Source organism: Lepeophtheirus salmonis, chromosome 1 (assembly GCF_016086655.4).
Source record: "Lepeophtheirus salmonis chromosome 1, UVic_Lsal_1.4, whole genome shotgun sequence".
In the NCBI taxonomy this organism is placed as follows: Eukaryota; Metazoa; Arthropoda; class Copepoda; order Siphonostomatoida; family Caligidae; genus Lepeophtheirus; species Lepeophtheirus salmonis.
Window position 1 is genome coordinate 39,373,572 of NC_052131.2, and position 13,229 is coordinate 39,386,800.

General features: G+C 29.8%; 1 protein-coding gene across 2 annotated transcripts in view; it reads right to left on the reverse strand.

Moving 5' to 3' along the window:
* Positions 1 to 584: 584 nt before the first annotated feature.
* LOC121128208 (5'-AMP-activated protein kinase subunit beta-2) overlaps positions 585 to 13,229 on the reverse strand; it is a 53,871-nt gene continuing 41,226 nt past the window's right edge. For both annotated transcript variants that reach the window (XM_040723785.2, XM_040723790.2), the window contains 5 exons: positions 10,939 to 11,134; positions 3,375 to 3,746; positions 3,056 to 3,314; positions 1,163 to 1,216; positions 585 to 1,108 (listed from right to left, as the gene is read on the reverse strand). In XM_040723785.2, coding sequence (XP_040579719.1) covers positions 984 to 1,108; positions 1,163 to 1,216; positions 3,056 to 3,314; positions 3,375 to 3,746; positions 10,939 to 11,134 — 1,006 coding nt within the window. In that variant the 3' untranslated portion in view covers positions 585 to 983. The remainder of the gene's footprint in view (positions 1,109 to 1,162; positions 1,217 to 3,055; positions 3,315 to 3,374; positions 3,747 to 10,938; positions 11,135 to 13,229) is intronic.

Here is a 13,229-nt window from a genome sequence, read left to right on the forward strand (position 1 = left end):
TACCCTTTATATACGCTCTATACTACATGCTAAACGACTGCTAGATTTAAATTAGCATTTCTTGAATAAAAATGGCATATTTTCATTTAAACAAATTTATGGAAATTGCTCCTCGTTTCGCCACTTGGTTGATACCTTTGCATGTCCAGATTATCAAAGACATAAATGAAGTGGCGAAACAAAAACCCAATGATCAATATTTATCCAGGGTTGTAGAGACACTTAATGTGTCCGCTAAGAGCGTTTAATATTAGACATAACCAACTAAGCACCCTTTTAGATGAATCAACAACCTAAATTCTGCAATGCAAGAAAATGGCGCAAACGGTATGAGTGGAACAGACAAAAATGATAAAGTGACGTCATCAATGATAAAAAAGTGGCATCTTGAATAATAAAAAAGATATCACTAAGATACTAAAACTAACCGGGAGGTTTTTCTGCTTTGTTTTAAAGCTATACCTACTAACGTATGAAGAGTTGACTAATTTAGGGTCATTAACTTCCACTTTTTTTTTTAAATCGATGCTTCCAATTTGGGAAACAGAACCGAGAAAAAGGAGAAGAAGTTTGAATAAATAAAATCGTTTCTAGGTATATATTTCATTACATGTATAACATAATAATAGTATCAGCTAAAATAATAACTGTTAATCTAAGAGGACGACGAGTCATCATATTTTTTAATATTCGAGACTCTAAAAACGAAATATGTAAACGATTAAAGTTGGCATAAAAAAAATATATATATAATTCATAAATATATTTTGGTAGCTATAATAGTAATGATAAAAAAAGATATGCTTTAAAAATATTAGGGAATGCTTAAAATTTCTTGGTTAAACATATCTAAAAAAATAATAGCTATCTATTAATTAATTACGATTCCATGACGAATGATAATACAAGATTCTACATTTAAAAGAATGTATAATTATTGTAGATAGATGTATGTGGATTATTGAGATAATGGAAGTAATAGTTCATAGGGGCTTGTATAGCACAAGTGTAACACATTTTTTTCTGTATCTATGCGTCGTGCTCAAAACCAGCATATTGTCTCTAATAGATTGAGCGTATAGATGGTTCAAGGATACCTGTAACGGCTCTACAAAAAGAAAAAAAATATTATTATAAATAATCAAGTAAATAATCAACTTACCATGAAGTATAACTGGATCTGCATTCCCAGCAGGATTTTCTCTATTTAGTAGCACTAAAAAATCAAATCAAATAAAAATAATATAACTGACTGACCAGGAGTAGGTAGACTTGCATTTCTGATTAAGAAAGTGAACTATGAAAAAATCCTAAGTGAATCAATATGTGAGTAAAATAGCGAGGGAGATGAAGACAACTCTGAGATACATCGTATCAGCTGATATGCTGTCGAGCTTTAATGCCTATAATGCAGCTGCTATTTATCCAAAAACATGTTTTATTTCATTCATTTAATCCTTAGACCAAGAGAGGGAAGTAAGGAATCATTGCAAATTATAGGATGTGTATGCGGTGGCATTTTTATTTGTAAAAGTTATGAGCAGATGAAGTATTGTTTGGTAAACCGTTACAAAAGTAATACTCATATAAAGTGATACTATGTATACAAAATGGGTATTAAAACCGGTAATTTCAGCGCCATTAACTCATACAAAACTTGTCTATCTGATATCGTAACCACTCAAATTTACAGGCACCCTTTCTCTAAATATCCCAGAATATAAATTGTGTTCTTAAAAAAAAAAAAATTCTGAGATAAACACATCCATCAATAGTGATGAAAATCCGGTGAATTTTTAGGTGGGCTTGTTTTTTGGGAAATTGGCAATCTGAAGAATGAATTTTCTTTTCTTTAGCTGTTATCATTATTATTTAGTGTAGTGAAGTTCCTTTCCTACTACTTTCTATTTTATTCAAAACTGATTGAACATTCGTGTGTGCCTATAAAAGACGGATTTGATGCAGAGTTATAACTGTAAGTCCTTGTTGGACTCAGAGTAGTATTGAGGAATGACATCACCTTCATTCTTTCCAATGACATTTTTTATTTACTACTCTCCTTCCTCCCTTGTCATAGCTGATTGTTGCTCATGTAATATAAACACATTCTCAAGGTGTCAATGTTAATTATCGGTTGTTTTTTAACATATCCAAAATACACTCATATTTCATCTCTATCCATCTACCTAAGGGATTCTAGGGAAAGAGCGATCAAGGGAAAAATAAACCCTTCAATCTAAAAAACAAGGAAGTCTATCTTCCTAACGTAGTCCCCCTTATTGTTCTCTTTTCACTAGGGGAGACTCGCTCCTTCACTCCCCCCACCCCCTGGCTGCGTGCATAGCTGGAGGAACATGTAGTACATTATAATTTTTATTCAATCAGAATTGAGAACTCCTAAATCCGACCTTCCTTACCTCGATTGTCCCCTGTTTGCCTGGAGCCTATAAGAGCATGTGAATAGCTCTTCACGACCTTTTTTGTTATATTTTCAGGATAAAAGTTTCGAAAAGTATCAAAATATTTTAATTAATTGGTGTACCGGTACCAGTACACAATATTAGTATCCCGACAACACTAGTACATTTCGTAGGGTGAGAGAAAAAATGTCGTAACTCAAGTATTTACTTTACATAATTAATTTTGAAATCTCCATTCTTTCAACATGAATGACGGTGTTTTCCAATTTATCCAATAAATGAATCTGACAATTTCATTTAACATTATGAATTTCTCTGTTTTGAAGTATTAACACTAAATATTGAACTTATAAAATGACATACATATAGGCGATAATATTGATAATTGAAATTATTAAATTTGGCCATCAAGCCTTGATATAAAGATTTATACATTTTCAAAACTAATTTTTTAATTTCAATACAAATTTACTTATCTAATGTGTCATCCGCGGGAATTAAAATAATAATGAAAGGTTCAAAAATATCTGATAAATCGTACAGCTTGCCAATGCTATATCATATGATTCATATCAGTCAATGAAATTAACTTTATTTGAAATACAAGTCGATAGTGTCAAAGAAGATTAGCAAACCTTGAAGCAAATGAGGCGGAAGACCTGGAGGGCCCTTATTTTTATAGGAAGTTATAACATCTTGCGAAGGTTTTTCCTGGCCCCAAGCATTGGATTCCTTCCTGTCGTCATCATTGGGTTGTTTCTTTCGGTTATCCTTAAGAAGCAAGGAATCACAGTCTAAAGCATTGAACACATCACAATCTGACTCCTGAACCTTCAGAATATTCCAATAATTATCGGATTGAGCCACTGTTTGTTCTTCCCTATTATAAGTCCACTGGGATGAAATCCGTGGCATCAATAAAACAAAACAAAAACATACATGTAACGAACTTACCACTCCATCAACATAAAATTTAAAAATGGCATCTCCCGTTTGGCATCCAATAATTACATAATAATCTATTTCACCCTTCGGTCTACACATTTGAACACAGCTCCAATTGGTCATATTCCCTGCCAAAAACACATTTTCCACAATTTTATCCGGAGACACGCAATATTTGAACACAGTTGGGATTTTGTTTCCGTTCGAGTCCTCACTATACCCATGGTTATGATTGTGTTCGACCATGGATACTGCACGAGTGCGACGTTTCCGTGTATTCATGTCAGGAATAAGGAATTTAGACCAGGCAGGATCTTCCACAACTTCATCTGACTTGGGTGAATTGTCTATCGTTTCAAAATACCGCTCTCGAATCGGTACCTACAAATAAAAAAAATGATTGTGCAAAATCACAAAATATATGAAATCCATTGTAAGATTGTAATCTCGAAAGTTAATCTACTTAGCTGATGGGAAATGGGAAATTATTCATACAAAAGAGAGAACTTTTTAAACTTAAATCAAAAGGACCAAACTTACAGCTGGTACACAGAACTTTGGAAATTGAGCAAAAAGACTAATTTAATTATCAAATTAGTTTGTTTTATGACAACCAACGAAGGAATAAAAAAGCAATTCGTTTGACTACCCAGTATATGGATTGATATCTCCTTCAAGTGGATTGCACAGTGTGCGTAACCAAAATCTGAACAAGTATAATAAATTTAGAATAGAAATTAAGGAGTAGAGTTACAAGTGTGAAATTTTGACCGAGCTTTTATGAATAAAATTTGCAAGTAACTATTATTATTTTATCACAATTGTGGAGTCCATAAAAAATGCCTGGTATAGTTATGTATTAAATATAGAGTAGAATGTTGAAATATGTAGATTTATAAATGATAAAATATCATTTTTCTTCAAGTTGGAAGATTAAAATTAATTAGTCATACATACATTGAATGGGGGCTTTCTAATATCCTTGAAGTTATAGGCATATACCAATGTAGAATTTTTTATTATAGTAATTCATTAAATACTACTGACTTTTATGTAAATCAAAATCATGATTGATATTACATATACACTAAAACTTAATATACTTAAATAATTTTATTATGTACAATAAAGTAAATCAGATATTCATTTTTAAATCAATAAACTACTTGCTAAGCTTTTACACTCTTAAATTTTAATAGTATTTAATAAACAAAACATAGACTGCGTGGATGGATTGATAAGTCAGGCAAAATTTAATGAAGCAATAATACTAGAACATGGAAGCTAACATGTTAGGATACGACATTGTTTAGATGAGACTTGCAGAAAATTTAATGTAGACATTTCAATTAGTGTTGATTTGACAGTTGTTTAAATGGTACAAGTTGTTCTATCTTTTTAAATGAATCCAATTTTGTTTAATCTATCAATTCATCCTTGTTCATGTATTATAAAAAAATGTTACATTGAAAATGATACACTAAAGTATTTAAAAAAAAAAAATATGTAATTCCCTGACGACGCTTTTATGGAAAATAGTTTGAATTGTTGGGTAAAAATAAAAGTTACTTGATAGTAATAAATAAACAAGAGTCGAACCAAAGTAAATAAAGATATTATTTATCATCATTTTGTTCCTTTTATTACATTGATAAATGAGTACAAGTTTTATTTTACAAACAAAGACACAGCTTACTAATAATTCTTTTAATCTCCCAAATTTGAGACATTTACCTCGTTAGCTATAAAAACAAAAAATAACTCAAGAGAAATTTGTGAAAAAGTTTAATTAAATAAAAGAAAAATCTGAAAAATTCTGTATAAATGTATTTATCTAAAGCTCCAACTTTCATCAAGCCTCGACTTTTTTTTAATGGAAAGAATCAAAGAAAATAATTAATGGTTATTTTGAAATAAAGTTCAAAATACATATTGAAAATAAACAGAAACCATGTATCGTTATTTAAAGTAGGAAAAGTGCCCAACATGTGCTTGTCTTCTGTTACTTATAAGACATTATTTTCTAATTTAAATATATTGTGATTAAAATCCATTATGAATTGTTCTGATTTTAAATATCTAAACTACTTTTAAGAAGAACTACGCATGATATTTCACTTACTTGAAATCCTGTATTGCTGGCTGGCAACAATCAAAAATTATTATTAAAGACAAAATATCTAACATTATGGTAAAAATATTGCATTATTCAACAATCAAAAATTATTATTAAAGACAAAATATGCATATATATTTTCTTAATTACAAATCATCATTTTTTTTTATGAGAATATCTAAAACTTAAAAAAATCCTTGTAGTTAAATTTATAATTTTGTCATATCCAACTGGTCATATAAGCCCAACTAGATTTAGTTATCTTTATTGCAGGCCTTTGGGGCCAGTAACTATCAGTCCTCTAATATTTGCTCTATTTTGATATTATTTTCAGAGTAGGAAGCCTCTGATATTATTTTCAGCAGGAAGCCTCTGATCTTCGCTTGTCTAGACGAAGTTACTAGTTTCATAAAATAGGAAATTTTTAAATTAGTTTTTCATCTTGTGTTTGGTGAAATAATATCAAGGTCCATTTCTGTGACGACTCCTTCGACAGAGTGTGATGATCTTAAAAAGGTCATGCATATTGCATTATTAAATGAATTGTCGTTACTATGGAGAGGAAGGGGGGGGGCACATGGAGGCCTTGCTTTCCAACTCAAATAGATATTTACCCATAATTGAAAATGCATCACATTAAAATTGAAAAGTGATTAAAGTAATCTATTAATCATTCCGGTCACATTCTAGATCCTTGCTCTGAACAATTGTATATTTTTGAATTGAGCCCTCCTATAATTTTGAATATAAGCCTCGTTAAAGGACAGATTGGTGAAGAAAATACAACCTTAATTAATTAGTTAAGTTAGTACAGGATAACTAAAGTTATAGGTTCAGTTACGACGGTGTAGAGGACGGTCATTGTGGTCAATATATTCAAAGGGGATAAAATAAGGGATAACAATTATAAATTTTTAAATTCGGCTACCAAACCTTGTTATCATGATTTATACATTTTTAATCCTAATTCGTGCATTTGAAAAAAAAAACCCTTTTCTGAACTTTATTTTTTAATTGACAGGAATTTTTATAAATGCCTTGCCTTGAATATGACACTCCTTGAAAGCCAAACTACCAAGCCGAATTGATGAGAAAAAAATAAAATGTTGATGCTTAACCCTGTGATTGAGTATTACGAGCTTAATCACATATTTACATAAAGCTCTGGGAAAAATGTGATTTTATCGTTGATTTTGACTGCTAATTTACGTAACAAAGCTACATAAGTCACACATAATCTTCATTATGGGGCATGTACAAAGTATCAACGCAGGTACGAAGGCTTAAGTATAATGTGCGTACTTTATATGGGATAAAGAAATGTGTACCAAATGCGAATATAGGGGCTGGACAAGGAGAAAAAATTCCAAAAACTTGTCTACGTACATGGTCCCCATATTGTTCATTCATCATTCCTTGCTATCAAATAATGCTATGAAATTATAATTATCTAACTTCAAGATGACAAAATGCAAAAATGAGGAAAAAACCTAAGCAACAACATTTTTGCCCACCTTCTAAAGCCCACATTTATTATTGTTATTTAAGTCATAAAACACAGAAATGACCATTAATCTTCAACAAACGTAGATTTGACCTTTAGAGCCTTTTTTTATATCACGTTTTACTCAATTTAGAAAATTTTCCCATGTGAAAAAACCCTTGAAATGAAAATAAAAGTTATATCAAGTAATCAAAACATTGCAGCATATGGAAAGTTAATGATCTATTATGTTATCATGAGTACCATTTCTAAATAATGTGTCTAATCGTAAAAAAAAAAAAAAAAAAAAATGGAATGCAAAGAAAGGATTTTGATTGGAAGCGAATAGTTTATTTTATATTTTTTTCAATTGCTACCTAAAACTAAAGAATAAATATTTTTTGAAAACTGAAATAAATTTGCCCTAAAAAAGGTAAATTTTGATAGATCTTTTTAGTGTAACTTTAAAATTTCTATTAAAATATTTAATAAATAAGCACTATAAGGTTGTGTGCAAAATGTTCCAAAATTAAATATGATTCAGTCGATTATTTGATTGAATGTGAAAAGTAATTAATATTTTAGAAGCAAAAGGATTATTTCCAGTTTAAATATGATTAATATCAAATGTATTTGATTAATATTTATTACTAATTATTTAGTCAAATAATCGACTTAATTATATTTAATTTTGGAATATTTTGCACGCAACCAACAAATATAAATTTAATTTTGGAACTTTTTTACTATATACATACTCTAAAAATTTGATTCATTTAAAAAGGTTATAAAGGCCGAACCTACGTTTTTAGGAAAGTTGTAATAACCTTTTTTGTGAAATATTTTATGTAAGTTCTAAGGAACAACAGATGGCTGAAGTAACAATTTTTAAAGCCTTCAAAAGGGGTCCTTAAATTAGCATTCCTCTAAAAACGAACTTCTTGACTACAGACAACTATTTCATATTAGAGAAAAATAAAGACCTTAAATTTCTAAAAACTATTATCACTGCATGTTGTCTTTGTACATTTAAAAAAAAGGGGGGTTATGAAGTTTAGGGAAGAAAAAAAGGAAAAGAGAATAAGGCGACGATAATATGAAAGTTGAGAGAATCACAGTTCAACTTGAATATTTTATCTTCTCTAACCCTTTAAAAAAAAGTGTGGTCTTTCTTTTTTGTTTTATATGATGCGGAATTGATTTTAATTTCTTAATCTCCTACTCTAGCATAGACAATGTTTCAAAAAAACATTGTTGTTTTACTCTTGATGGATAAAGTAGAAAAAAACATAATATATACTAATATATATATTTGATTATTATATGTTAAAAATACTTGTAAAATTTCTCGAGGAATCCAATTTCAGAACCTAATTGCTAATAATGGGAAAATTATTTATATAACCTACAAAATATGAATAAATAAAGTCTCAACAGAATGGGGCATGAACAACTAAAAAAATATATTACCCACGAGATGGTGTGACAGTATGTAGTGTGGGGCGCAACATAAATAAATTGAAAGAGATACAATTCTGTTTTAACTTATTTTTCTTGAGTCTCAAATATCATGTATAATTTGAATTTACAACACAGTGTCACCTAGCTAGCACCAAAAAAACCTATTTATTTTGTTGTCAACTGTCAATTCAGTTGATACATCATGGGTATTTCAATTTTTTTTTGTTTTGATAAATAAACAAAGTAATAAGTTATTGGGTACATGTGCTCTGTTTCCAAAATGACAGGAGTACAACTTTTTGATGATCACTAGTATATTGGCTATTGTATAATTTTTATGATTTTTTTTTGACTATCATATAGAAATGCAGAGGTACGCCATTAATAAAATATTATTAATCAATTTTATATTACAGTATTGAATAAAATACTATGTAGGAGTATAATATTATTTTATAAATAAATAGGTACGTAATTCAATTAAAAATAGTGGAAAGATAATATGACAATGATAGTCGAGGAGTACGTAAGAGATACATATCAGTTGGTCTGATTGACTTATTTGGTTAACTACCAGATGATTTCGAATCTTTTTTCTATTTCTTTTCGAGGAAAGGTTGCGTAACACAATAAAGGCATAATAAACATATTTAATAAAATCAATATGCGTGACTTGCATTATTTTGCTGCAACACATTGTCACTATCGATCCTTTTGTAAATATAACTAATGTAAGTAACCAAAGCTAGGGAACCTTCAAAATACGTTCAGTCGTCCTTAAAATTGGCATGGAATAGTCTTTCATAGTTTCAAAAATTTCCCAATAACCTCCCCCCCCCCCTACCAATCATCGATTTATTTAGTACTGACTTACATAATAAGTACAAATACGTCAAGACCCACTCACAAATATACAGATATACTTTATGGGATATACACAAACACTAAGTAACAAATGAATGAGAACCAATTGCATAGTTGGCTCCTCATTTTTTACAAAAAAATATAGTATACATTTGCATATAGAAAATGCACAAAATTGCACAGACTTCAATATCTTTATCACCGTACAAAATATACACCAATACTTTAAGAACCAATGTAATAGTACATTACATAGGATTATTATGCTGCTTATAAGTAATATATAGAGATATAAGCGCATAAGAAGCACTATGTGCTTCAAATAAACATATCTAATTACATTTTCAATGAATTAGGGTAGAATATAGCATACATTAGAGTACACATGAACCACTTTGTCCAAAAAACGAACAAAACAAATCAAAGAAAGTGTAGAAGAATTACAACATTTGTAGGTACAAATAAATTCGAAACAAATATTGTGATATGTTAATATTCTTCTAAAAGTCTAGGACATAAGGACAGTCATTCCATAGGAGAGGAAGACATTTATTACATTTGTAGAAGCAAATCTATTTATAGAACCATTAATTTTATAAATAGATAGGAAAAGGTTTAATGTACTACTAACATACGATATGCATTAATAGATAATATGAATTATATGTATCCAATGTTTTCTTTCTTCTATGCAAAAATAAACACGTATGTATTGTATATACTTTTGTCAGGGCTCTGTTTTGCCACTCTTGTTTAGAATGCTTCTTGAAAGGCTGGAGGTATATTCATATTATATAATTATTCTACTTCAAGGCCTTAAAGACAAATCAGTCACCAGATGTGGGGACTTGAACACGTAAGTATTTCAACTTTTTATTGGATAGAAGGTACTCTTTAAAGTAGCTTTTATTGACTTTAACTGAACTGGATAGAAATATTCATGGAATATTCAATTATAGCATTACCCTTATCATAAGTACTCTCAATTCTCTTATTTTTGTTGCAACTTGTACAAAATCGTAACTTGCACGCAAAATATATGTATATTAAATATTTACGGCCAAATCTATCTATATTCCTTAATGTAGCCTAGGAAGATAACTTGAATTACTAGGCTATCCATTAAATATATATTATTTAAGGTAATAATAGATTTTAGTTATAGCGTATTCATCAAATTAAAACATATTTTCAACAATTTCATGCATTGTTCCATTTTTGCAAGCTCAACTTTTTTATATAGCTCTCTGTTCGTAACTTCGGATATAATCAAAAATGACGACTCTGAAGTACAAATTAATATTGAAAAAGTCCTGTTTTATATGAGGACTACGGAGCATATATTTGAATAAAGAGGAAATTCTTGCAGATGATAATTTAAAACTAATCAGAAAAGACAAGTTCCCTCGTCTTTAAGATCTTGCTCGCTCTTCCCATGCAAGATCTTTTACTACAAACTAAATTTTTCATCCTTTATACATGTAAAAGTTGTATTTTATTAGTGAAAGGATTTTAAAATAGAAAACTAGGGTTAAAAAACTTTTACTGATCAAATCTAGATTAAACGGATAATATCGATTTACTTATTTCAACCTTGCTACTCATCAACCGCCTTCAACATATATATATAAACGTAAGCAATTACTTACTTCTATGGCTTCAGCATTCGTATTTGGCGCTTTGATTTGTATCGGCTCCTGATCCACCATGCTTGATCTTCTTGAACGTCTTCCTTTACCGAAAATAGATTCTATAGAAGGTTTATGAAACTTGATAGATGCTCCACCACCACCGCTTATAGGGTTGCCTCCAGAGGTGGAGATAACCGAATTATCCACAGACTTTCTGTAAATACAAAGAAAGTATTATGTAACGTATAAATGAACTAAAAATAAGATTTCGTGCAAATAAATGCATAACTCTCATCAAGTCATGCCCAATATCTACATAATAAAGGAATTTCTAATAGGTACATACTCGTAGACCTACCAAAACCAGTTTATCAATCAAAGTAACGCAAATGTACTATAAAAGCAATCAATTATAAGGCTAATAAATTGTTTCGTCACTTATTTTGTCAATACATATATATTTATACGGAACGAAATAGTCTCATCCTGTTTTCCACACCTCTCCCCTTCTCAAATCCAAAAAAACAAAAAAACATTGTTAAATAAAGAAGGTAGATCCTTACAATTTATATAATTGCATGAGTTTTTTCCAAAGCATCTCTAGTTCTAACTTGTCCATTTTATGAATACAAACTAAAATGGTTGTAGACAAATTTTCCGCTCACTGACAAGCTTAAATTACTTATTATATATATATATATATATAAAGGTATGGAGTTGATTCATTGCCAGCAGCAAATTAATTAGATAATAAATTGACTTGGCTGTAATTCATTAAATGACTTTGCTACTATTTACGTCATGACATGGATAAAAAGAGAGAGAGAGGAAAAAAAGAACTTAAGCCATTTATTTTGTAAAACCATGTTTCACTATGAAGTGTAATTACAGAGGCGTCCGCAGGGGGATGTAGCCCATTCGCAAAATATAATCATGCGGACGCCCCTGAATTAAGTATAGGAATGCATATTAAATATGTTTAAAATATTTTTTTGTTACATTATTTAAAATATTTGAGAGTCGGCGAAGAGAAAGACAAAAAATAGCTAATGATAACAATAAAACAGCTGATTAAAAAAAAGTCTATGACATAGCGACCTTCATTATATCTCTCAATCTTTCGTCAAAAAAAAAAAGACCTGAAATCTGTACGCCACTCTCTCCAATTTTTCAATTATCAATCATTTATTGGTAGATATTATATCCTTAGAATGAAGTAGATCATGGATGCAATTTTTTTTTCAATTTATTTGAGCGACATTTCATTTTCTTCTGCTTCGAATATGAGTTCTATTATGGGCCTTACCTTGTTTGGTCCCAAAAAATAATGAAGAACCTTTTTTTTAGTAATTTTTTTCCTTTATTTCTAAGAAGTTTTTTTTTTTATATAAACAAGTATATTTTATTTTTCGAAAAGACCCTCATTTCAGTTATTTTAAAAGTTAGAAGGTAAGCAATCCCAAAATTCCGACATAAATCCCATTTTTTCCAACTTTAATACTTCATGCCCCCCTTAGCGCTGGCCCATTGAACTCTACTAAGAACAAAGGACAGAATGATTAATAAACGATAAAAATATATATTACTCATAGTTTTGGGAAAGGATAGGATAGGATTGTTCTTAAGCAAAGCTGTTTGAGAAAGGAGTATGAATCTAAGCTTAAATAGTCATCACTAGCAAAATAACAAATATACAATTCGATGAAATAACTGATAAATAATTAAGACGGATAAATTAGGGTGAAAATAAATATAGATTCTGATATAAGAGTAATATCTCGGTCTAGTAACTAGACAGTGAGATTGGAACTTGGAAGGAGTGCATAGACGGAGTTCGAAATTTCAACTAGGAGGGGCAATTTTTATTTAGATATATATGCATATTAGGTATAACATATATATCTAATTAATGAAGTAAAGGTTGTCTGACTCTATGAAAAACATTCACCGGGAGAAAAGTATATACTAGTCCATGATATATATATATATATTAAACATATTTTGATTTATGAAATAAAAATCTAGTAGTATTAATAAAATATTGCAGAGGTCTGCAAATGGTATGGAATATGTATACTGAGCTGATTTAAATCACATAAATGATTTGATGTAAATAGTTTTAAAAATGTATAATAAAATATAAATGTATAATTTTAAATATAATAATAATATTTTTCCTCCACTAAGGCTATTTTAAATGTAGAATGGCCTGCTCTTTATCGCCCAAAATCATATAAGATAAATTAACTGAGGATTTTGATTCCGTAGTACAATATCTATTGATCCCGCCTTCTCCTCATCCCATTGTC